Genomic DNA, 27,569 nt, shown 5'->3' with positions numbered 1-27,569 from the left:
CACAAGAAAGCAGCATCCGTCATCAATACCCACCATCCAGGTAACGCTCTCTTCTCGCATCTCCCACTGGGAAGGGATACTGGAGCATTAGATTCAGCACAACCAGGTTCAGGAACAGTTATTACCCTTCAACCATCATGCTCCTGAACCAGTGTGTATAACTTCATTCAGCTCAGCACTGAACTGATTCCACAACCTATGGATTCACTTCCTAGTCTCTATAACTCAGGTTGTCTGTATTATTTATCTGTTATATGTATTTTTTTGTATTTGCACAGTTTGTCTTCTTTGGCCCATTGTTGTTTGTCAGTCTTTGTACGTGTGTATTTTTCATTGTTTCAATTGTACTTCTTTTTCTACTGTGAATGCCCACAAAGAAATGAATCTCAGGGTAGTAAATGGGGATATACTGTATATGTACTTTGATAATCAATTTACATTGAACAAGATATTGTTGATAAGTGGTAGAATAAAGGAAATAATAAACAATAGAGTGGATTTCAGTTAACTGGGACATATTGGGGCCAATACATTTTGGCCCAATTAGGCAGCTATCCCAATTAACATAAGTTTCATATAAATATTTAAAAAGCTATAAAAAGGCAAACTACTAATTATGAGTGCTAATTATGTGTTTAAATTAAATACAGAACAAATTAGAACACTACTAATGCTACTACAGTACTACAAAACAGTGTATTAATTCCTAATAGTTATCTTCCTTTTTCCATCTTTTTATTATCATTATTAATAACAACAAAATAAAATTGATACATAGATAATGGGATTACAAACGTACATAATTCAACTAACTATAAAAGATTACAAGAACAATGATTACAGTATAAATAAGTATTCCCACATCATAAATGATACAATATACAAATAGACAAGGCAAACCTAGGTGTATCATAATATAAAATAAAAAAAGAAAAAGAAAAAAGAAAAAAAATCATTATGCAAAAAACTAATCTAAAAATCTAATAACTAATAGAAGAGAAAAAAAACAAAAAAGAGAGAAAAAGAAAAAATAAAAAAGAGAAAAAAAAGGGCTGTTTATAATATCTCACAAAAATACAAAATCATCAGTGTCGTCAACTCCGATCCTCTTGACATATATGCAATCAAAACTGGAAAATCAAATAGGCCTGGAACATGGTCCTATTACATCATATGAAAATATTGAATAAATGGTCTCCATATCTTTTCAAATTTAGTAGAAGTGTCAAATACACCACTTCTAATTTTTTCTAAATTTAAACATAACATAGTTTGAGAAAACCAATGAAATACAGTAGGAGGATTAATTTCCTTCCAATTCAACAAAATAGATCTTCTAGCCATTAGTGTAAGAAATGCAAACATTCGACAAGCGGAAGAAGATAAATGAAGTGAGTCCATCATTGGTAAACCAAAAATTGCGGTAATAGGATGGGGTTGTAAATCAATATTCAATACCGCAGAGATAATATCAAAAATATCTTTCCAATATTTTTTCAATAGCGGACACGACCAGAACATTTGAGTTAAAGACGCTATTTCAGATTGACATCTATCACAAATAGGATTTATATAGGAATAAAAATGAGCCAATTTATCCTTGGACATATGAGCTCTGTGTACAACCTTAAACTGTATTAATGAATGTTTAGCACATATAGATGATGTATTAACTAACTGAAGAATTTTATCCCAATTCTCAATAGGAATAATAATGTTGAGCTCTCTTTTCCAATCATTTTTTGTCTTATAAAGGGGCTCTGAACGTATCTTCATAATTATGTTATAAAGTTTTGATATAAGCCCTTTCTGAAAAGGGTTTAATTCAAACAAATTCTCCAAAATTCCTGAAGACACAAAGTTTGGAAAAGTAGGAAGTACAGTATTTAAAAAATTCCTAATAGTTATCAATGGAGAAATTCATGCAGTGCATGCTGCCATGTATGAGGTGTTCTTTGAAGTATAGCACCTCTGATGGAGAGGCTTATCATGTCCTTTCTGGGGCAGCTCACTCACTATCAGTTCCCCACTGGACAGTCAGCTCTCATCTTTGGTTCCAAGTAGCTGTTTAATGCAACAGCAGCTGCACCCCAGTACATTGCATCAACAGGTGGACTAAAGCAGGTGAGGGTAGTTGGCAGGCCTCATACTGTGGTGAAACAGAGACATGCCTGTCCTAGCATGTGAAGTCAGCTCTGGTGGACTAGGCGGATGGGATCCACAGTGAGATCCAACAGCCAAGAAGGCAGTTGTGCAATATTTCATGGAGAATGAAGGCCATGACAAGGCACAGAAGAAGCCATGGTTATCCACTGCAACCAAGGAAGACCCCAATTTGTGACAATTAATCGTACTATTGGATCCGGGCCTCCGAGGTAAAGAGAGTGGAACTGTCCCAGTGAAACAGAGTTTCCACTTTAAAAACTCTCCTGCACAGGTCTCACTATCATCAATCACTTTTTATCAGGACAAAAGTCACTGCTTTTTGAACCCAACACATACAACTGACACTATTTAAAAACTGTTCGCTCTACGCACAGTTTAGTGTCTAATGGTAAAAAAGTTTACATGACTGATGCCAGTTAGAAACTGTTCAGCAACAATCTTCAGTCCCAATTAAGTGGCATAATGTCCCAAATAAATGAAGGGAATTCTAGCTATTTTCTTGATTAGCTTTTGTTCTTTAAGAGTTGACCTAAATAAGTGACTGTCCCAATTAATAGATGGACCAATTAACCAAAATCTACTGTACATATAAAGAGAGAATATTGTTTTTATTTGCATATTTGCATATGTCCTTCCAGATGCTCAGCTCAGTCAAGGTTCCCTGCATGTATGTCACTGATTATCTACCATGGTTTCAGTTTTTTTGAGCTTCAGTAATACTTACAAATTGTCGATGTATATGACACTTTCAAGTAAAATTTTCCATATAGACTTGATTAAATCTATCATTTGTACTGAGTTACTTGATCACATATAAGATGCTCTCTTTAGAACCCTGAATTAAGAAGGAGAAAAGTAGCCAGGATATTGAACATCATCAGTAAATTTCTTATAAAATGGATTCCAATTGTCGATCTGCGAATGAAAGCAATATTTTATTTGATGGGGAATAATATTATCAAAATGTGTTTTAATATTTTTCTTCTCTATTCTGCAGTATGATTATTACAATTCTGTGTTGATCAATGAGGTAGATGAAAATGGCAACTATGTGGAACTAGGAAATCAGTTTATTTTGGAAGAAAATGAGCATTTCAATAATTTGCCAGTGAACACCTCGCTTAGCAACATACAAGTTCCAACTAATGTATATAACAAAGGTAAAAAAAACAATTTGTTCCTTATTGTGTTCATTATCTTTTATCTTCTCATGTCATCTTATTTTTGATCATTTTTGCTCTTCCTGAAAATTGCTGCTGCCTTAGGGTTGCTGTCATCCCTTTTCCTCTATAATCTTTCTAGGATCTATTGAAAGGGCCTCTAGTAGTATTGTGGCCATCGCAAAACCTTAGGCATCAAATTTGGAATTGCCTCTGGAAGGCTAGTTGATCTTCAGAAATTATATTCCGAGAGAGCTAATTTTAGATGAGCCTTGGGCTTTTAGTGTACACCCCATAGGATTTACCATTTTCAAAATGTAACCAATTTCTGACTGAGTAATGCAGAAAAGGAAATATCTCAATAATCATCAATACCTTCAGTTATTAATGTAACCTTCAAATGAACATCTTGAAAATTCCACGAAACTTGTGGCAGAAGTTATTTGTTTGCTACACAAAAACTGCACATTATATAAGGTGCAGTTTTAGTATACAATTAAATAACTTTTCAAAGATATATTTTATAAATGTGTTAGCAGCATCTAGTGGCAGGCCATTAACATTGTTGCTCTTTTTGAATGTTAATAGACTTGTCAAAGGTTAATAGATGTCTCTCCAAATTTTATGATTTGGATGCTATTTAATCAGATTGGCCAAATGTACATTTCAACAAGTGCTTGAACTGACATTGTTTCTTGGTTATGAATATTTGCTGTAATATTCAAGGACTGTTATTTCTGTGAAACAAAACCTGATTTGTCATGTTACTGTAGTTCAATATGGTCTATTTTTTAATTAAAGGTCTTTAGAGTTAGAATCCTGATCATTGTATAATCTAAAGCAAGATTTGAACCAAGTATCTGTCAAGAAACATATACATTTTATTGTGCAACTATCATATTGAGGGATTGTTTCTGATAATAAATAATGCTAAAAATACAAAATCAGATTGCAACAAAAAATTCCTTTGACAAGTATCTTTGAGAGCTGCATCATATATATATAGGGTTTGAACTCATCTATACTTTTGGGAAAAAAAAGATATAGATTACCTATATCATCCCATCTTAATGTCCTGTAGTAGTTTTTATACAACAGTTATTGAATTTTAAACAGAAAGATAAAATAGCACAGATTAGTTGTTCATTATTGCAGCATTCCTACTTCACTGGAGGAATTTCTGCAATTCTTTTGAGTCATGTAATGGAATTTTCTGTGGAAGTGAAGAGTTACTGAAGTCTGTTAAGCTTGGCTTTAAAGGGAAAACTTGTTATAATCATACCCACATTGTATGGAAGCAGTAATAATAACATTTAATTATCATAGCAACTTTAGTGAGAATGATCCAGGTTAATTCTTGACGCAATAATGCAACAGTGCAGAATTAATCATAATCTTAAGTTATCTTATTTCAATAGATCCTAACATTTTGAATGGAGTTTATTGGTCAGAAGCATTAAATACAGTCTTTTATGAAAACTTCATGCAAGACCCAACTCTCACCTGGCAATACTTTGGAAGTTCCACTGGTTTCTTTCGACTTTACCCAGGTAAATATTTAAGTTTCTACAGAAGAAGAGTGTTAATATTTTTGAATGGAATTATTTCCCCAAAGTACTGGAAGGTTTGTATTCAAACATGATGTTTCCCTGATGATTATTCTCATGTTATGTGATATATAGTGAAGAAAAGCTGCAGCAAGAAAATAGATTAATCAAATAGCCCCAGATGAGAGTAGAACCAGTCCATCAGGATGTATTGATGGGCACACTGTCTGCGCTTTCCTTTTTCATCGATTGCATTTCAGTAACAAAGCCTGAGGGCAGCTTCTCTTGCTCCTGCTGTTAGACCTGCAACTGAGATCCATAATCCAAAGGCAAGGAAAAATCTCAACATCTATTCTGGGGCTAACTTTTATTACTTTGACCAATTGACTGTGTATTCCTCTGCCAGGAAAGGCACCAGCTCTTGTTTTATCATGCCAGATCTATGTATACATTTTATTAGTGTTCCTGAACAGATGACTGAGAGGGTTACCAAGTACGTAGAAACTGCTGGATTCTCCCTAGTTAATTTGTATCCCTCGGGAATTGTCTGCCCAAAGCGTAATCGCTGCTTTTAAAGAAATCACAAAAACTTTAATGCCTTAAATATGAAACCCATTTGTAATAACTGGCTTGCTCCTGGCAAACAAATTGATAAATAAAACCATAAATAACTGGAATGAAATTAATGAGCAACAGTTGTTTAGTGTCTGAGAGAAAATGATGCTTTCAACATGCCATCATAAATGGAAATTTTTGGAAATTTCAGCTAATTAGAATTAATGTACTCTCACTATCAGCATATCATCAGTCTCTTTAAATCTTTAGTTTTCCTGGCTAGTTATTTATTTATCTGTTCTTTGTTTATCACGGTGAGTTAACACATTTCATATGTTGATATGCAATCAGTCTATAGACTCTATCACTATTCCACCTGTCAGTCTTCATTGTGGTAAAAATCAATATAGGTCTAATGCTTATAAGTACTTTTATCTGTAGCTAGAATGCTGAAATAATTTGTTTGCCTTATAGCCAAGTGCTGATGTACCTCAATCCTTCCAACTTCTACATCTCCACTCTCAATCCTCTGTGCTTTCCATGTACAAATTCTTTATTTTTGCCATGCAATGACAAAAAGTTCTGAATTGTGATAGTATTTTCTTGTATAAGATGGCAAACAGAAACCATATCTACTCTTGACTGAGCTATTTTGAAGAAAAGCATACAAGTTATCCCTGGTCAAGTCAAACAGCATCTTGGATTTGGTTATTTAGTTGTTAACATAATGGACTAAATCATGAAGAACCAGACAAGAATATGGTGTCTGCCCATCTGTACTCTTCTTGAACGCAGTTCATTGTGGTCAAAAGAGCTTGAACTGTCATTAAATATTTCTGACAGGGATGTTTAAAAACTGTTAAAATAGATTTAAATAATTAAAATAAAGATGTAATTAAGACTCCTAAGTATTAACAAATAATAAAGAACATTAAAATGAAATAATAGTTTAACAGAACTCCAGTATTAAGCTGAGGGCTTCCACAAGATGTTCAATGTTCCTTTTTCTACAATAATGAGTCCTGCAGCTGACTGGGAGGACAAATGCACCAGCATTTGGGAGTTTGCGAATATACTGGTTGCCACATTATTCAAGTTGCCATAGTGACACCACTTCAAAAGTACACAATTTGCTGCAAAGCACTTATTCTGAGGTTGTAAAAGTACTTTATGAATGCCCATGGATTTATTTGCAACCCCTTGCATTAGATACCTTAGGTCTGCTGAATGCAAGGGCTAGGGTTAATGGTGAGAAGCGAGAGTATTTGTCAGTACTTCAAGAAGAACTGATTGCTATTCAGAAATATACATTACTGTAATTAGTAGTATTCACTTTGATGGACTTGAGCTCTATTCTATTGTGAACAGCTACTTTATAAATTTCTTATATAGGAATAGAATTTTTATTTATTAAACTTATCCATGCTTTACTTCTAAATCAAAAGGTGGGCCTAAAACATTTTACAGTGCTTGAAAATGGTGAACCTCAATCAGCCTAATTAGGAGCTGCAGTATAGAAATTTCTATGCATTCATGACATACAAGTTATTAGCTATGTAAATAGCATCTTGTTAGGTTCATTGGCACTGTTACACTCATGACATACAGGTAGTGTCTTGCTGTCTGCGCAATATCCTGCTTTGGTTGCAGTTCTTAAAGTGTCGTTTTAAATGGGAATAATGGAGCAGCTTCAAGTGATCTAATGCTAAGATTACTAGGATAGATGTGGGAATGAGAACCCCAGCTCTCTTACTCTTGAATGGACATTGTAGATGAGATGTGCATTCCTAAAGAAAGTGGCTTCTTTCACAAAGTCCTGAGAGCTCTGGTCATTAGCGCATTTGAGCTGAATTCTTCATTATCTCTGTGGACTCTGTCTATACTTCTCACTGCCTCAGTATGGAAACAAGCTTTTTCACTGAATTTGGTAAGTGTGACAATAATAAACCAATACCAATACCAATGCCAATCTTCTGTAGGAGATCCACTAATATTGGTGAAGCTCAAATTAGTATAGTTAAAGAGCACTTAAGCAGATGTGCCTTCTTCTATGAGGACCGGGTTTCCTGCTTGCAAATCACATTATTTCACAGATCTGTTTTTATACTCTATTGTTGCAACAGTACGTTCAATTTAAATAGCACATTGATATCGCTATTATGTGCCTTGTGTTCTTTATATATAGATATGTAACATTTTTGGAATTATGCACCTCGAAGATGTATAAAGCACTTTTTATACTAGGAAGTTTCAGTTGCCTTTCGTGAACAGTTTTACTCGTCAGTTGTATGTAGTTTATGAGTAACATACAGTATATTGCATGATTGATTTTCAGAGTAGTGTTCAGAGAAATACTTAATTATCCATGCATTTCAGAAAATGCACTTAACTGTGCTGACTTATTGTGATTAATAGTATTATTTTCAAATTGCAAGGAGGTAAAACTCTATCGATATGCCATTCAGAACCACAATCACCACCTTCCACATGACCTCTCCTGCTTCATGTATTTGTCATGTCCTTTGTATTTGAACCAATGACAAAATTCTATTCTTTGTAACATGTGGTAGCATTACCCCTACAATAACTTCTGAAAAGTTAAAAATATCTTTCCATTTTAAGCTCTAACCAGTACATCTTTTTTTCAAGGGGAATGGAAGATAAGAAAAAATGGAATTTTGGTACAGTTTTAGAATCTGGACTCCAATGGCACCAAGCCTAGAGTACCATAAATCTTTTAAATTGAAAGGAAAGATATATTTGTTCCACCACATAGACCACAATGTACGTTCACTACATTGAATTCTGAGATAGAAAAGTTATCCTATGAGGACACATACTGTAGAATGAGCGTAAATTCATGGAGTGAATACATGGGAAGCAAAATTGTTGAAACATAATATTTTTTAGTGCTTTGACAAGATGATGCAGTAGCCAGAGAGTCTGGAACTGGGTGTCATTGTCTTAAGATAAAGAGTCAACCATTTAGGCCTGTGAAGAATCATTTACCAGTAAATCCATAGGGAAAGTGTAAATACAATTTTGTGTTTGTGTTTGCATTTTCCCTATGGATTTAGGGAAGATAGTTATACAATTGTACAAAAAGACAGTTGTACAAATTCAACATTATGCTCAAAGTAGGCTTATGGAGGGAGGGGGGAAGAGCTGATGATAGACATTCCTACTACTCCTTCTTGTGTTCTCCTTGTCCTCCTTCCTCCTGCCCATGGAAAAGACTGCTGTTACTCTTCAGCCAGTAATAGCGAAATGAACCTAACCCAGAATTCTCATTGAGCTGGCTGTATCAAATTTCAATATGCACAACCTTATTTGCTGCACTTGCTAGCACTTCTAAAGGCTGATTTATACTTTTGTGCCGCATCTACGCCATAGGTATCGCGTACCCTACGCTGTAGAGTGACGTGCACCTCCCCAAAAAAGTAACTAACGTGTCGTGGTGATGCAGACTGCAACAACTGTGATTGGTCCACTTGGTAGCATTGCATTTCCTCCTACGCATTTCCGGTTGCTTCTTCTCTGCCGTGTCTGTACACCGAAGCGAAATAGATGAACCAGATCATCAAATCTACCTTCCGACATGCGAAAATATTTGAAATGCATTTTCTTGTCCATGTCTTTCACGAAGAAACTCAACACAGTGGCATAGAAACCCCACCGCCAACTAGCGTTTTGGCGCACACCAACACATACTCACTACGGCATAGAGCGACGCCAAAGTGAAAATCAGGGCTACGGCATAGGCTGTGGCGTAGCCCGTACACACAAATCAGCCTTAAATGCTGCATCAGTTAACTTGGGTAGTTACTAATCTGTCTCCTGATCATTGAAAGTTGATAAAGTGGAGTCATTTTTTTCTGATAGCTGACATAGATTATATTATTATATAATACTTTGTGAAGTATATGAACTTGTTTCCATTGTTGCATTTAATAATCCTGGTCAATAAGTAGCTTTTTACTTGAGAAAGGATATGGATTTTGATTTAGTATCACATGGGATAGGTAGAATCTCCCAATATACCAAGGAAGCATAACATATTTGGAAAAAAAGTGAATCAAGGATGTATTTTCATTACGTAACATGCTTGATATAATTGTAGGCTAAATGGGCTAATAAGAACACAAGAAAGTGGAGCAGGAGTAAGTCCATCAGCCCCCCAAACCGCCTTTGAGCATAATACACTCTTTGAATTGCATTGTATGCTTGGCCATGAGTCTGGAATGAGACTCTAATTGGGTCCTACTGACTGAGTCACAACTCGTGTCATGTTGTTGCATGCCAGTCAATAATCATGTTTTTACCCACTTCTACAGGTATAAAATGGAAGCCAGATGGAAATGGAGTCATTTCTTTTGACTGCAGGAACAGAGGCTGGTAGGAAATATATGTAATTTATAGTGATACATTAGCAAGATTCAAGAGTGAGTTGCATTTGAGATTGTTTGGATGTCTGTCTCAATTGAAAGTAAAAGTGAAATTAGTCTAGTTCTCATTGAATGAATATATGTGAAGCTGTCCTCTGCTTCATTTTGTGCCATCACCTGAATTAACCAAACTATTGTCTGAAGACACCAGTGCAGATTTTCTAATCAAGGTCATGAATGAAAAGTGGGAGAATCTTGGTGTAAAATAACCTTTTTCCTTTTGGGTTATGTGTAATTTACTGTAGTAAGAAATGTGGTATTGGTAGTCATAGAGTCTTACAGCTCAGAACCATGCCATACAGGCTCATTCTGTCCTTACTTACCTACCATTAAATGCCCATGCACACTAATCCTATTTACCAGCACTCAATCTATAGAGTTTATATTATAGGTATTTGTATAATTTAAGCATTAAGTCATCTGGCTTGCTATTTTCTAATATTTAGCTATGCATTAACTTTATTCATTATAGTGCTTATATGCATTGAACGTCCTTTGCTGAAAGGTAATTGTAAATATCTACTAGTCCATGGAAAGGACGTATTAGTTCTAATCTATTTTGTTCAAGGTATCCCGAATTCTCCTAGAGAGTGTTCTGAAAATGTCTTGCAGTTTTCTGTATCCACGCTTCACATCTACATACAAAGTTGAAGCCATCTTGAATTGGCAAATAATTAGTAAGTGTAAAGATGCCTAATCTAAGGAAGGCTAAGACTGCATATGCACTGACATAGTTGAGATAAATGTATGCCTGGAAGTGGGCAATTAAAAATTCAGAAATAAATGAACAATGAAAAATCTACAGTGATATAAATCTGAAATAAAAGCAGAAAATATTGAAAACAATCCGGCATGCTTTGTGACAAGAGAAGGTGTTAAAGATTCAAAAGTTGTAGTATCCCCCAAATCTCTCTAAAATTCTTACATTATTGTTGTTCTCTTTAATCTTTATGACTTTTTCCATACCTTGAGGCCATACATGAGACAAGAAACTGGCTGATCCCTAAAATATTGGCTGGGGATCATGGTACACATTGGATTAGATTAGATTAGTTTATTGTGATATACACCAGGATGCAATAAAATTTTTGCTTGTATGAAGCTACCAGAGTAAACAGTATACATTGTAATGATAAATACAACAATAAATATAGCGATAAGCACAAAACAGCAGAGTGATGGAGTTTGATACTTAGGAGTACAGACTGGCTACAAACGAGAGACGTGTTAATTCCCAGATGCTAGGGTCAAAGATGCAATGGGAGCAGCTGCACAACATTCTGGGGGAGAGGGCTAGCAGCAAGAATAGTATCAGTGAAATAGCAAGAAAGAAGAATAAATTATAGCAAGCAGATTGCAAGGTGCACGGTGCACAGAAAGAAATTTAATAAAGGGATCCTAAATGTACTTAATTCAAAATTACAACTGGCACCAGTGAGTACAGATATAAGAATAAGATACAAACACATGACCAGGTCTCAGTTGGATGTCTGGTCCAAACGGATAGAGTCACCAAATAATCAGTAGGAATTAGAAATTTTGTCTAAGTTAATTGAAGTAGTGTGTTAAAGCAATAACTCCTCCTATAAGATGGTGTGCGCACAGTCACAGCAGCATCTCTGGGTCCAACCAGTGGTTTAATTGTTCATCCTTTACTTCCTTTTACATTTGCAAGACACTGCTGTATAATAAGAACGTCACGTACTATAGTTCTAGTGAGTTGCCGGATGGCGTTGGAGCTGGACTGTGTTGTCACCCAGACTTGCTGTGCAGCGTTGTTGTGCGGAGGCGGTGCACAGTCCAACAAATGGTGCAAATGATTATCTTGGACATTTTCATTGTGATCACAAGACCCTGTTGAACACTGGTAATGTAGAATACCGCAAGTCTGATTCACTGGTTCATTGACCAGACTTTCATCAGGGGAGCTGCATCACCTTGGTTTGTTGTGTGGACCAGGCCCTCATGCTGCGATGTCACCTTTGGCAGCTGTCTAGGAGAGGAGACAGTGTGGGAGAGAGAGCAGAGATCTCTGTAGGAGCGCTGGAATCCGTGCTGGTTTGGGGCCTGGTCCCTCCCATCGGTGCTGCTCTCCAGTGTTCGCTCAGTGGAAGGCAAGTTGGATTGTGCTTGGTTGTGTGGCTGCACTGGCACATGATGGGGAACTGCTGCGTGTTTGTTCTTGCAGAAACATGGCTCCAGGACAACATCCTATGCTGTATCAATCTACAGGCCATGACGTTCAGGGACTTGGGCTATATTTTTTGTGACTATGTTTTTCTGCTATTGTAAATATACATGTTTTATGTACTGTGTGCACTGTTTGACTGTTGGTTCTGTGGTTTGTACCTCAGCCCCAGAGAAACGCTGTTTTATTTGGTTGCATTCACACAAATGGTTGAATGTCAATTAAACTTGAACGTGAATAGGATTGTAATAGTGTGGAATTTTAACTGGGATTGCTTATGTTTGAAGGGTTTAGATGGGGTAAGGTTTTAAGTAAGTGTGTAGGGAGCCTTGCTAGAGGCTGTACTCTCCCTTGTCTCAGTGAATGAGGGCTTGATGGAAGTGACTATGGGGGAGCCCTTTGAGAACAGTAACCATAGTTCAGTAAGTTTCAAGATAGTTATAGAGAAAGATAAAGTTGATCCAAGTGTTAGCTGTGAGGAGGATGCTAAGAGGATGCAGGGTGACTTGGATAGGTTAGGTGAGTGGGCAAATTCATGGCAGATGCAATTTAATGTGGATAAAAGTGAGGTTATCCACTTTGGTTGTAAGAACAGGAGAACAGATTATTATCTGAACAGTGGCCGATTAGGAAAAAGGGAGATGCAACGAGACCTGGGTGTCATTGTACACCAGTCATTGAAGGTGGGCATGCAGGTACAGCAGGCGGTGAAAAAGGCAAATGGTATGTTGGCATTCATAGCAAAAGGATTTGAGTACACGAGCAGGGAGGTTCTACTGCAGTTGTACAAGACCTTGGTGAGACTGCACCTAGAATATTGTGTGCAGTTTTGGTCCCCTAATCTGAGGAAAGACATTCTTGCCATAGGGAGAGTACAGAGAAGGTTCACCAGATTGATTCCTGGGATGGCAGGACTTTCATATGAAGAAAGACTGGATCGACTAGGCTTATACTCATTGGAATTTAGAAGACTGAGGGGGGATCTTATTGAAACGTATAAAATTCTAAAGGGATTGGACAGGCTAGATGCAGGAAGATTGTTTCCAATATTGGGGAGGTCCAGAACGAGGGGTCACAGTTTAAGGATAAAGGGGAAGTCTTTTAGGACCAAGATGAGGAAAAACTTCTTCACACAGAGGGTGGTGAATCTGTGGAATTCTCTGCCACAGGAAACAGTTGAGGCCAGTTCATTGGCTATATTTAAGAGGAAGTTAGATATGGCCCTTGTGGCTAAAGGGATCAGGGGGTATGGAGAGAAAGCAGGTACAGGGTTCTGAGTTGGATGATCAGCCATGATCATACTGAATGGTGGTGCAGGCTTGAAGGGCCGAATGGCCTACTCCTGCACCTATTTTCTATGTTTCTATGTTAATGTTTTAAATTAGGAAAGGGATGATTTTACAATATAAGGGAGGACATGTTGAAGACAGCTGCTAGAGGGAAAATATAAGTGGTGGAGGGGGCTGCTTTTAAGCAAGAAGTTAGTAAGAGCTAAGAGGCTGCTTGTCCCTGTGAAGATAAAAGGCAAAGATGGTAAGATTAGGGAACTTTAGTTATCAAAGGAAATTGAATATTTGAAATAAGAAGGGTTAGGCATTTGATTTCAAGTGAGTCCTTTGAGGTTTATAAGGGATGTAGGAAAGAAAAAGAAATAAATTAGGAAGGCAAAAAGAGGACATGAAATTGCCGTACAAGCAAGATTAAGGAGAATCCTAAAATCTTTTGCAGGTTTTCCCCTGGTTACTAATGCCCGATTTGTGGACAGTCCATCCGCATAAAGATCAGTGAGATGGAAACAATGGATTTGCTGGATTTGCAGTCAGTGGGAATGGACCATTCCTTATGCCTTCTCTGATCATCCCTCCTCCTCCCCAAGCCATAGTAGTTGGGGTCTGAACTAAAGTTAGTTCTCAGACATGGAGACATAGATGTCTGATCTGATGTCATGCCGGCCAAGTTGCCTTCCTGAGATAGATCCATTCTCCTGCACAGACTATACCCTCCCTAATCTTTCCTATCCTTCTGTTGTGATCTTAGATAACCTTTATTACTGTCCACTATCCTATCAATTTTGGTGTCATCTGCAAACATTCTGATCCAAATCATCAATATAGATTACAAACAACAGTGGATCAATCGAACACCGATCCCTGCAACATACTGCTGGTCACAGGTTTCCAATTTAAAATACAACCTTCTACTATTAAATGAAAAGTTACAACCCAAAATGTTGACTACCCACTTTTCTCTACACATGCTGTCTGACATTTTGAGTTCTTCCAGCAGTTGTTTTCTGCCACTTCCACTTTCTGTTTCCTTCCACTTTCTGTTTCCTTCTACCAAGATAATTTTATATCCAGTTGACTAACTTTGGATCTTAAATAATCTAACCTTCTGGACCAGCATATCATGCTGGACCTTGTCAATAACTTTGCTAAAGTACATGTAGACAATGTTTACTACCCTGCCCTCATTAATGCTCTTGATAATTTCTTCAAAACACTTTAATCAAATCTGTGAGACATGACTTTCCATGTACAAAGCTATGTTGAGTTTTCCTAAAGAACCCTTGCATTTTCCAAGTGCAGATTTAGGAAGAGTCCAGTAGAATGTATGCCACCGATGGAAGACTCATTGGCTTATGTTTCCCTGGCTTGTATTTGCAGCCCTTTTTAAATAATGGCAGAACATTAACCACCTTCCAGTCTTTGCCTGTGGCTAACAATGATATAAATATCTCTGCCGGGGCCAAACTTTTTTCTTTCTGGTTTCTTACAATGCTCTAGGACGCAGCTGGTCAGGCCCTGGGGATTTGTTCACTTGTATGCGCTTTAAGACTGCCAACCTTTCCTCTTTTGTAATGTGGGTATAGTCCAATCTGTATTCTCTTTCCTGATTTCCCAGCTTCCGTGACTTCCTCCATGGTTTTTGTGTTCTAATTTCCTTATTTTTCTCTGTGCAGGTATATTCAGGCTGCAACTTCCCCAAAGGATATCATCATACTGTTAGATATCAGTGGCAGTATGAAAGGTCTCAGAATGACAATTGCCAAACATACCATCAATACAATCCTGGATACGCTGGGTGAAAATGATTTTGTCAATATTATTGCTGTAAGTAAAACTCCGGCTGAAGTTGTCTCTGCTTCATTTCTTGAGTTGTTAAAAGCTGTATCATTTCTGTAACCTCACATGAGTTTGCTGTGTTTCTTGTGTTATCTTTAGGATTGGTGATTCCTAATGCACTTGCGGCTGACAATCCTCACTGTATTGTCTGCCAGCTTGAGGGCATCTAAAATGCTAGTGTGAAGTCCTGTAGTATGTATAATTTATTAATCTACATTTATTTCCAGTTAAACAAAGCTCTTTTAAAACTTTCACTGATTGATTCACATATTAGCTGTATGCTCAAACGACACTGGAGAGTTATCGGAGCTGTTGTCATGCTGGAGAGAGGTGAATGGAGAGGAGATGCAGCTGAATTCACATCGTCTGGTCCATCAAATGAACGTTATACTTTCACTAAACCTCTATTCCATCCATATCCTTGCAGGCTACTCTGCAGAGAAAGACCACAGTGAGGCATTTCCTAAAAGTACAAATTGTTTTCCTCTTCTTCCAGTACAATGACTACGTTCATTATGTTGAGCCCTGCTTCAAAGGAACATTAGTGCAGGCTGACAGGGATAACCGAGAGGTGAGCATTAAGGATTTTACCTAGTTCTATTAAGAACTGTGTGAATTGTTGGAAATTTTTGTCAGATCAACTTGTGCAGTAATTATTAAAAGAGTACATAAAATAATGGATGCTTATAAGTCAATTGCTGGCTAGTGTCTCATTTAGGTGTAGCAAGCATGAAGAAGCTAACATATTGAATAAACAGTGTCCAAAGGAAAGATATAACCTGGCATCTAACCTAAATATATTGGCATTTGGATATGTAGTAATAGATTCTGAAGTGAGTTACAGGCTGAAGAAAAGATATAGACCAATGCTTGTTAGCTGAACTTACAAATAACCTAATTCATCTCAAGATGCCCCAGGTTTTCATTTTTTTTTATTTGAGGATACAGCATGGAATAGGCCTCTCCATCTTCCAGCCCTTTGAGACACCCAGCAACCCCAAACAGCCCCAATTTAACCCAAACCTAATTACAGGATAATTTACAATGACCAATTAACCCATCAGTACATCTTTGGACTATGGGAGGAAACCGGAGCTCCTAGAAGAAACACACACATTCCACAGGGAGGATGTACAGAGACTCATTACAGAGGACTCTGGGTTGAACTCACCACTCTGAACTCTGATCCCCTGAGCTGGAATAGCGTCAAGCTAACCACACTACAATATTGTATCATAAGATTCTAATTACTATCAGCTGGTTATGTTGAACTAGCATGCTATTCCATATCCAAACTATATCCTGACTCAAACAACCATATAATTAAATGTTTATGACTAGAACCATGATTGTTAATCTCTTCTGTACTGTCTCTTTACAATCTTTCTGAAGTTATATGACAAATAATGGACAAAAACTTTAGTTGTAGAATGACTTGTGTCTTAAACAGTCTCAAAGAGCTTTCCCTTTATTTGTGAATAATAGAATCCTATATGCCTAACTAAATGCTCTTTCAATATGCCCTCACAAAATGCTGGTGGAACACAGCAGGCCAGGCAGCATCTATAGTGAGAAGTACTGTCGACACTTCGGGCCAAGACCCTTCGTCAGGAAACGGCGACAGTACTTCTCCCTATAGATGCTGCCTGGCCTGCTGTGTTCCACCAGCATTTTGTGTGTGCGTTGTTTGAATTTCCAGCATCTGCAGATTTCCTTGTGTTTGCTCTTCAATATGTCCTACCATGTTTCAGGATTTAAGGGCACATACATCCAGGATTCAGCATTGACCCTTCAGGAATGTCATCATAGGCCATCCTACAATGTGAAAAACACTGTTTATGCTGCTCTATGCATTTGTTTCTTTAAGTCAATTTTTCAATTGGTGCTTTTAATGTTCCTATAATTCCATCCATTTGTGTGGGAAGTTATCAAATAGCTTTTGGAAATCAACCTCCTATGTTACTGATAAAAATCCTATCATTTTAATCATATATGATTTCTTTTTAATGAATTCCTGCTGATTCTATTTAATCACTCAAATTTTTCCAAGTGCCTCTTAATACTTTCCCTGATTATTTTTTCTAAACATTTCCTTGCATCTACTGTAGATTGAATGATTGTTCTCTAGATGCCCCGTACACCCTTTTGAAAAGCAGTGTTATATTTGCCATTTTGCAATTCAATGACAATTTATACAGATTTTCTGGTACTTCCTTCTTCTCACTTTTCACACAAATGTACAGCCACCCTTCTTTTGAAGTTTTGGACAAAATCTTGGCCTTGGTTAATGTGGTGAACTAGATATACCTGTCTGACTGCTCCTGTGGCTCCTCCCACAGACCCCTGCTGACTGCTCCTGTGGCTCCTCCCACAGACCCCCTGCTGACTGCTCCTGTGGCTCCTCCCACAGACCCCCCACTGACTGCTCCTGTGGCTCCTCCCACAGACCCCTGCTGACTGCTCCTGTGGCTCCTCCCACAGACCCCCCCCCGCTGACTGCTCCTGTGGCTCCTCCCACAGACCCCCCGCTGACTGCTCCTGTGGCTCCTCCCACAGACCCCTGCTGACTGCTCCTGTGGCTCCTCCCACAGACCCCCTGCTGACTGCTCCTGTGGCTCCTCCCACAGACCCCCTGCTGACTGCTCCTGTGGCTCCTCCCACAGACCCCCTGCTGACTGCTCCTGTGGCTCCTCCCACAGACCCCCCACTGACTGCTCCTGTGGCTCCTCCCACAGACCCCCCACTGACTGCTCCTGTGACTCCTCCCACAGACCCCTGCTGACTGCTCCTGTGGCTCCTCCCACAGACCCCCCCCCCGCTGACTGCTCCTGTGGCTCCTCCCACAGACCCCCCGCTGACTGCTCCTGTGGCTCCTCCCACAGACCCCTGCTGACTGCTCCTGTGGCTCCTCCCACAGACCCCCTGCTGACTGCTCCTGTGGCTCCTCCCCCCGCTGACTGCTCCTGTGGCTCCTCCCACAGACCCCTGCTGACTGCTCCTGTGGCTCCTCCCACAGACCCCCCGCTGACTGCTCCTGTGGCTCCTCCCACAGACCCCTGCTGACTGCTCCTGTGGCTCCTCCCACAGACCCTGCTGACTGCTCCTGTGGCTCCTCCCACAGACCCCCCACTGACTGCTCCTGTGACTCCTCCCACAGACCCCTGCTGACTGCTCCTGTGGCTCCTCCCACAGACCCCCCCCCGCTGACTGCTCCTGTGGCTCCTCCCACAGACCCCCCCGCTGACTGCTCCTGTGGCTCCTCCCACAGACCCCTGCTGACTGCTCCTGTGGCTCCTCCCACAGACCCCCTGCTGACTGCTCCTGTGGCTCCTCCCACAGACCCCTGCTGACTGCTCCTGTGGCTCCTCCCACAGACCCCTGCTGACTGCTCCTGTGGCTCCTCCCACAGACCCCCTGCTGACTGCTCCTGTGGCTCCTCCCACAGACCCCCTGCTGACTGCTCCTGTGGCTCCTCCCACAGACCCCCCGCTGACTGCTCCTGTGGCTCCTCCCACAGACCCCCTGCTGACTGCTCCTGTGGCTCCTCCCACAGACCCCTGTATAAAGGCGACTGTGGGCTGCTGCTCTCCCTCATTTTCCCCAGGATGTAGTGTTGTTTATTCTTCCAGTCAATAAAAGCCGATATCTCGTTTCCTAAGTCTCAGCGTGAGTTATTGATGGTGCATCAGTTAAGAGAGATATACAGCACTCATTTTATATTCCAGCTGATTATGCCTTTGTGTAATCAACTTCTTTATCTCTAATCTGCCCATCCCTCCACTTACTAGTTTTCCAACTGCATGCTTAGACAGAAAAATAAATATTAAAACATTAAAAATATACAGTAAAGCTGTTGTCTGATTATTTTGAAATCTTCAATGTTTGACATTTGGTTCACCAGGGCCTTGGTTGCTGCATTTCCTCTTAGAACTGGAGCCATTGTTCCTACATTCCCTTTCACACACAAGCCCATGTTCCCATGCATACTCTGGGGCCATACTTCCTGTGCTGCCTTTCACACGCTGGTGCTCCCTTAAAACTTACTTGCTTCTGTTTCTTTAAATTTAGCAAGTTCACTGGAAAATTAATTATTCTACTGCATTGCGGTGCTTTGTTGGTCGCAGTCGACCATGGATATTGTGTCCCAGCTGTCTATGTGATATGCAAGCCAGGGCAGTACGATATGGAAAGCAAGCTGGTGGCCGTGTAGCAGCCTCCCCCCTCTCCACAGTGCTGATGAATGCCAAGGAGAAGCGGAAACCGATAGTTTGGTATCAGCAGTACCGCAAGAGTTGCCAGTCAGCGTTGAACACGACGTAGGACAGCCTTAAGGACCCAGCTCCAGACTTTTCATAGAAACATAGAAAACCCACAGCACAATACAGGCCCTTTGACCGACAATGCTGTGCTGAACATGTACTTACTTTAGAAATTACCCTTAGCCCTCTATTTTTCTAAGCTCCATGTACCTATCCAGGAGTCTCTTAAAAGACCCCATCGTATCCACCTCCACCACCATCACTGGCTGCTTATTCTATGCACTCACCATTGTCTGCGTAAAAAAACTTACCCCTGGCATCTCCTTTGTACCTGCTTCCAAGCACCTTAAAACTGTGCCCTCTTGTGCTAGCCATTTCAGCCCTGGAAAAAAGCCTCTGACTATCCACACGATCAATGCCTCTCCTCATCGTATACGCCTCTATCGGGTCACCTCTCATCCTCTGCCTCTCCAAGGAGAACAGGCTGAGTTCACTCAATTTATTCTCATAAGGTATGCTCCCCAATCCAGGCAACATCCTTGTAAATCTCCTCTACACCCTTTCTATAGTTTCCACATTCTTCCTGTAGTGAGGCAACCAGAACTGAGCACAGTGCTCCAAATGGGGTCTGACCAGGGTCCTAAATAGCTGGAACATTACCTCTTAACTCAACCCCATGGTTGATGAAGGCCAATGCACCGTATGCCTTCTTAACCACATATTCAACCTGCGCAGCAGCTTTGAGTGTCCTATGAACTCAGACCCCAAGATCCCTCTGATCCCCCACACTGCCAAGAGTCTTACCATTAATACTATATTCTGCCATCATATCTGACCTACAAAAATGAACCACCTCACACTTATCTGGGTTGAACTCCATTGCCACTTCTTATCCCAGTTTTGCATCCTATCAATGTCCCACTGTAACCTCTGACAGCCCTCCACACTATCCACAACACCCCCAACCTTTGTGTCATCAGCAAATTTACTAACCCATCCCTCCACTTCCTCATCCAGGCCATTTATAAAAATCACGAAGAGCAGGGATCCCAGAACAGATCCCTGAGGCACACCACTGGTCACCGACCTCCATGCAGAATATGACTCATGTACAACCACTCTGTCTTCTGTGGGCAAGCCAGTTCTGGATTCCATGCTTCCTTACTTTCTCAATAAGCCTTGCATGGGGTACCCTGTCAAATGCCTTGCTGAAATCCATATACACTACATCTACTACTCTACCTTCATCAACGTGTTTAGTCACATCCTCAAAAAATTCAATCAGGCTCATAAGGCATGACCTGCCTTACACAAGGCCATGCTGACTATTCCTAATCATATTATTCCTCTCCAAGTATTCATAAATCCTGCCTCTCAGGATCCTTTCCATAACTTACCAACCACTGAAGTAAGACTCACTGGTCTGTAATTTCCTGGGCTATCTCTACTCCCTTTCTTGAATAAGGGAAAAATACCTGCAACCCTTCAATCCTCTGGAACCTCTCCCATCCCTATTGATGATGCAAAAATCATTGCTAGAGGCTCTGCAATCTCCTCCCTCACCTCCCACAGTAGCCATTCTCGTTCAGTCCCAGGGACTTATCCAACTTGATGCTTTCTAAAAGCTCCACCACATCCTCTTTCTTAAAGTCTATATGCTCAAGCTTTCCAATCTGCTGTGTCATCCCTACAATCACCAAGATCCTTTTCTGTAGTGAATACTGAAGCAAAGTATTCATTAAGTACCTCTGCTATCTCCTCTGGTTCCATACACACATTTCCACTGTCACGCTTGATTGGTCCTATTCTCTCATGTCTTAGCCTCTTGCTCTTCACATACTTGTAGAATGCCCCTTGGGGTTTTCCTTAATCCTGCTCATGGCCCCTTCTGGCTCTCCTAATTTCATTCTTAAGCTTCCTGCTAGCCTTATAATCTTCTAGATCTCTATCATTACCTAGTTTTTTTGAACCTTTCATAAGCTTTTCTTTTCTTCTTGACTAGATTTTCAACAGCCTTTGTACACCACAGTTCCTATACCCTACCATCCTTTCCCTGTCTTATAGAAGGTACCTATGCAGAACGCCATACAAATATCCCTTGAACATTTGCCACATTTCTGCCATACATTTCCCTGAGAACATCTGTTCCCCATTTAAGCTTCCTAGTTCCTGCCTGATGGCTTCATATTTCCCCTTACTCCAATTAAATGCTTGCCTAACTTGTCTGTTCCTATCCCTCTCTAAAGCTATGGTAAAGGAGATAGAATTGTGATCACTGTCTCCAAAATACTCTCCCACTGAGAGACCTGACACCTCACCAGGTTCATTTCCCAATACCAGATCAAGTACAGCCTCTCCTCTTTTAGGTTTATCTACACATTGTGTCAGGAAACCTTCCTGAACACACCTAACAAACTCCACCGCATCTAAACTTTTTGCTTTAGGGAGATGCCAATTAATATTTGGGAAATTAAAATCTCCAACCACAACAACCCTGTTATTATTACACCTTTCCAGAATCTGTTTCCCTGTCTGCTCCTCAATGTCCATGTTACTATTGGCTGGTCTATAAAAAACACCCAGTAGAGTTCTTGACACCTTCCTGTTTCTAACTTCCACCCACAGAAACACAGTAGACAATCCCTCCATGACTTACTCCTTTCTGCATCTCTGATCAGCAGTGCCACGCCTCCACCTCTTTTGTCTCCCTCCCTGTCCCTTCTGAAACATCTAAAGCCTAGCACTCGAAGTAGCTATTCCTGCCCCTGAGCCATCCAAATCTCTGTAATAGCCACAACATCATAACTCCAAGTACTGATCCACGCTCTAAGCTCATCCATTTTGTTCATGATGCTTCTTACATGTTATGGTCCGGTCCGGAACCCGCATTCCAGGTCTTGATCCGGTCCGTGAACTCCAGACTCCGGGTCTTGTAACCGTCCCTTCTTTCGCCCTTGAGCCCAAGTAGTCATACCTGTGGATCATCGTGGCTTGTTGGGGCTCAAGGAGGCGCACCTGATGCCCATTGGCTGATGGTGTATATAGGGGGCTCTGGGACTGAGTGGAGTTTGGGGGGGAGTGTCGGTCCTGGTCCTGGTCCTGGTCCTGGTCCTGGTCCTGGTCCTGGTCCTGGTCCTGGTCCTGTGGCTTGGAGTTCCCCTTGTTAAAGATAAGTTCTTTCAGTAAGTCTGGCAGTCACCCTGGACCTAGTTCCCTTCCTATCCCTTGCCTCTGTTGGGCAAGCCTGTCTGGACTGCTGTTGCCTGGTGGGGAACTCTGCCCCTTTCCATCCCTTGTTGCAGACGGGTTGTACCCTGCTACCTACCCAGGTGCCCTGTGACCTGCTCAGGCCCCTGTGTTCCTGCCTGAGAGGTCTGGGCCCTGCCTAGGAGTTATGTGGCCTGCCCAGAGGTCTCTGCCCCTACCTATCCCTCGCTGCTGATGGGTTGTGCCCTGCTACCTATCCAGGTGTCCCATGACCTGCCCAGACCCCCGTGTTCCTGCCTAGGAGGTCCGGGCCCTGCCTAGGAGTTATGCGGCCCGCCCAGTGAACTCCTAGATCCTGCCTGAACTCCGGGATCCCGCCTTGCCTGCCTGAACTCTAAGACTCTCTTGGAACCCCAGCATCACCTTGAATGTCACGTCCCTCACACACACCATGTTCTCCATGTCTTGTCTCTCATTGAGTTGTTCCCGTCCTGCCCCTAGTACTTCAGTGCCTGTGTCCTGCACTTGGGTCCAGCCTCCTGTCCCCTAATGACATTACATTAAAATAGACACATCTCAAACCATTGGTCTGAGTGTATCCCTTATCCTCCCTCTTCCACTGTCTCCAAGATTTCTCTATTTGTGAGCCAGCTACCCCTTCTTCCATCTCTTCAGTTTGGTTCCCACCCCCAAGCAATTCTAGTTTAATCTCTCCCCAATAGTCTTGGCTAACCTCCCTGCCAGGATATTGGTCCCCCTCGGATTCAAGTGCAACCCTTTCTTTTTGTACAGGTCACGCCTATCCCAAAAGAGGTCCCAATGATCCAGAAATCTGAACCCTACCCCTGCTCCAATCCCTCAGCCACGCATTTATCCTCCACCTCACTCTATTCCTGTATTCACTGTCATGTGGCACAGACAGTAATCCTGAGAGATTACTACCTTTGAGGTCCTGCTTCTCAACTTCCTTCCTAACTCCCTGTAGTCTGTTTTCAGGACCTCCTCCCTTTTTCTACCTATGTCATTGGTACCAATATGCACCATGACCTCTGGCTGCTGAACGTTTCATTTCAGGATATTGTGGATGCATTCAGAAACATCACAAACCTTGGCACTTGGGAGGCAAACTATCATCCATGTTTTTTTTCGTGTCCACGAAATTGCCTATATGTACCCCTAACTATAGAGACCCCTATCACTGCTGCCATCCTGACCTGTACCCTACCCTTCTGAACCACAGGGCCAGACTCAGTGCCAGAGGCACAGCCACTGTTGCTTCCCCCAGGTAGGTTGTCCCTCCCGAACAGTAGTCAAAATGAAGTACTTATTGTTAAGGGGGCAGCCACAAGGGTGCTCTCCACTACCTGATGCTCTCCCTTCCCTCACCCACGCACTTATATGTCTCCTGTGGCCCCTATGTGACTATTTGCCTGTAGCTCCTATCGATCACCTTCTCACTTTCCCTAACAAGCCAAAGGTCATCGAGATGCAGCTCCTTTGACAACTGCTCCACTAGGTAGTGGCTGCCTTTATCCCGGAAATTTCTCGGCAGCCTTGCGCAAAGGTGAGCTACTGCATCCGTGCACTCCTCCCAGTCGAATCTCCCGGTGAAAGAAACTCCTTGATTTTAAATCTTCACAGCAGTCTTGCATGATGACGAGCTACTACATCTCTGCCCTTCTACCAATCAAATCTTCCACTGAAAGAAACTCCTCACTTTTTAAATCTTCTCAGTGGCCTTGCACAGAATTATTACATTTCTTGAATAACAGAACACCACTTGCCATCCTCCAATCCTCTAATACTACTCATGTGGCCAGTGAAGATGCAAAGATCACTGTCTGTGCCCCCGCAATTTCTTTGCTCACTTTACGTATCAATCTGGGTTATATCCTGTCCAACCTGGAGTCTTATCTGTTCTGTTGTTTTTCAGAAGCTCTACCATATCCTCTTACTTAACCTCAACATGCTCCAGCTCATTAGTCTCATCTAGAACTGATAGCCAGTATAAACCAGTTGTTCCAATCCAAATCAGCCCTCAGCTCAAGTCCTGCAGGCATTGATTTTCAAGATGGAGGTGTTACAGTAAGCTGAAACAATCATCGCCTCTTGGTCAGCTGACAACCAATCTGATGCACCATCAATAACTCACGCTGAGACTTAGGAAGTGAGATATCGGCTTTTATTGACTGAAGAACAACACTACATCCTGGGAAAATGAGGGAGAGCAGCAGACCACAGTCGCCTTTATACAGGGGTCTGTGGGAGGAGCCACAGGAGCAGTCAGCAGGGTCTGTGGGAGGAGCCACAGGAGCAGTCAGACAGGTATATCTAGTTCACCACACAATCCCAGGCTGATCATTGTTTAAATCAACATCTTGAATATTTTTGGAAAATAGACGTGCCTTGGGATGCACAGTTCGGGTTTGAGTTTTGAGATTTTGTAGTTGTGTTGTTTTGCTGAGTGAAGGGGCATTTCAAGTTCCACCATTGTCCTGTCTCCTGGTTTCAGGTCTCATCAGTAGTTATAGAAGACTGAGTGCAACAACCCTCAAATTCCTGACTAATACCATTATGTTTAAATTAAATACTTTTCCATATCATTTGTTCCTATCCTTATTCATGGCTATGCTAAAATTGAAGGAGTTATGGTCTCTATCTCCAAAATGCTCTCCCACCAAGAGATCTGTCACCTGAGTGGTAGTTCCCTAATGTAATTTAATGGAATAGGCCTTCTCCCAATTTAATTTTGTTTGTAATGCATTCCTAACTCTGAAATATATAGAATTATGATCAATATCTCCAAAATGCTTTCCCACTGACACTCCTTCCATTACACTGTAAGATGAGATCCAGTAAAGCTCTTTCATTATCTGAATGCTGGGTCAAAAAGCTCTCTTGGACACATCTCAAGAATTCCACTTCCTGTGAGTCATTCAGACAAGGCAATTCCAGTTAATATATGGGAAACTAAAATACCTTCATACTATAATCATTCATCCTAGTGAAATCAAGCTAGGATTTGTGGTGGAGTGTTTGTTTATTTATTTATTTATTTGCTGCAAATTGTCACAGCACATCTTTGGGTTCCTAACCTTGAATTCCTGTGTGAATACCATTGAGCTCATTGTCACAATATACACACATTGGAAGATGCCCTTGAGATCAGTACCAAAAATGCTACCTTAGATAGATGAATCTGGAATACATCAGATAAGTCTTTCCCTTGTGCTAATTCATCCACCATTTGGCATAAATCCAATAGCCCAATTTTCCAGCTATGTCTTTCAGAACGAGGCCAGTTTGATTAGAGATGGCACTGTCAAATCCTCCCTGATACTGGACAATGAAGACTCACCTTTCTGATATTGGTTAATCAAGTCTCACCTCAATTGGTCAAGGCAAATGGATGTGTAGAGATCCCATAATCCATACAAACAGCATCACAACCTAGTACATTAGAATTTATGGTCAACACTGGGCCTTCATTGTGCGTATGTAATTTTATTGTTTACAGAAATGCTAAATGGTCAGTATCAATTGCAGGTTGAATTGGATGTTTAAAGAAGGAAGAGATAGTATTGCATTTGAAGGCAGTTCAAAAACTCTAAAGATTAATTTGTGACATAACACTGGGCATGAATTTTACAAATGTCATCTTAATATAGTATAATCAGAGAGCAACAAGTCAGAGTAAAATAGTTGAAAGGCTAGAAGGTGGCCCAGAGAAGGTTACTTGGGAGATAATTTTTTCACCTTAAAAAAAGGGCAGCAGGAAAAAATGATGTTTGATGCCTACAGGAAATCAGAGTCAGGATGCAAGATGTTGTGAAAGCAGAAGCACAAAAATAGAGAGTCTTATGCAACAAAAGTAGAAATTGTTCTAATTTTGTTCTCATATAGTAACATTTCAAATGCAATGTATAACTACTGTTATAGCTAACATGAGTTATTTGTCCCTGTGTTTGTTATGTGAACAGCTGGTGTTTACGACAGGTTATATCGTATTCACACTGAAGCATAATCATAAATATAATTATACTGAGATAACATTTGCAGAACAGAATGTGAATGAAGCCTATCTGTAAAAGTAATCTACTAGAATTATATATATTTGTACTGGATACTTCTGTGATATTAAATGCAACAAAGACTGAGGAGTTTTATAGTTGAAAAGTCAGAGACTGAGTGGCTGCAATTAGTTAAACGTATAACAGTGTGTATCCGTCAATATCCAGTGCATCGTACAATGCAATCATGTAAATTGTGAACCATTCATAATGTAACAGTTAATGAAGTACCATACATGGGCTTACTACTTTTTAAAGAAGAGGAACTTGTGGAACTGTGCACCATCTGGATGGATTTTTCATGCATTATTGTACCATTAACTGCTTTAAGTGTTTACCAGTTGTTGATCTTAGTAAAATCTGGAGAGCCCACAGAAACTACAGTGGTTATAGTGGAGCTGGTAATTAGGAAAGTTGCCAAATGACAGCTGATAATGACTTATTTTAATGTTTACAGTATATGAACATAAGAATTAGGAGCATAAGAAAGCCTTTTAATTTACCTGTGTGATTTGATAAGAACATGATTGTTCTGATTACAATGTCAAATCCACATCTCTGTCCATGATGGTAACCACCTTACTTATTAAGTATCTATCCACATCTGCCTTAAAAATAATCAAATGGTACTGCTTTTACTGTCACATGAGAGTGCCAGTTGTTTAGAACCCTCTGAAAGAATATTTTTCATATTCATCTATAGAATCAGAATTAGGTTTATTATCACTGATTTACATCATGAAATTTGTTGTTTTGTGGAAGCAGTACAGTGCACAACATAAAAATTACTACAAGGTACAAAGTAAATAAATATGGAAAACAAGAATTGTGGGGTAGTATTCCTGGG

General features: G+C 40.5%; 1 protein-coding gene across 5 annotated transcripts in view; it reads left to right on the top strand.

Moving 5' to 3' along the window:
* The window catches only part of cacna2d4a (calcium channel, voltage-dependent, alpha 2/delta subunit 4a), a 370,881-nt gene that overhangs the window by 55,354 nt on the left and 287,958 nt on the right, over positions 1–27,569 (top strand). For all 5 annotated transcript variants that reach the window (XR_012100619.1, XR_012100620.1, XM_073059275.1 and 2 more), the window contains exons 5-9: positions 3,164–3,326; positions 4,745–4,876; positions 9,763–9,823; positions 15,024–15,174; positions 15,683–15,757. Coding sequence is in view for 3 of the 5 variants with exons in the window: in XM_073059275.1 (XP_072915376.1) it covers positions 3,164–3,326; positions 4,745–4,876; positions 9,763–9,823; positions 15,024–15,174; positions 15,683–15,757 (582 nt within the window). In the remaining 2 variants the exon portion in view is untranslated. The remainder of the gene's footprint in view (positions 1–3,163; positions 3,327–4,744; positions 4,877–9,762; positions 9,824–15,023; positions 15,175–15,682; positions 15,758–27,569) is intronic.

Source organism: Hemitrygon akajei, chromosome 10 (genome assembly GCF_048418815.1).
Source record: "Hemitrygon akajei chromosome 10, sHemAka1.3, whole genome shotgun sequence".
NCBI lineage: Eukaryota > Metazoa > Chordata > Chondrichthyes > Myliobatiformes > Dasyatidae > Hemitrygon > Hemitrygon akajei.
The sequence above is the reverse complement of the archived record's forward strand: the minus strand, read 5'-3'. Positions and strand labels throughout refer to the sequence as shown.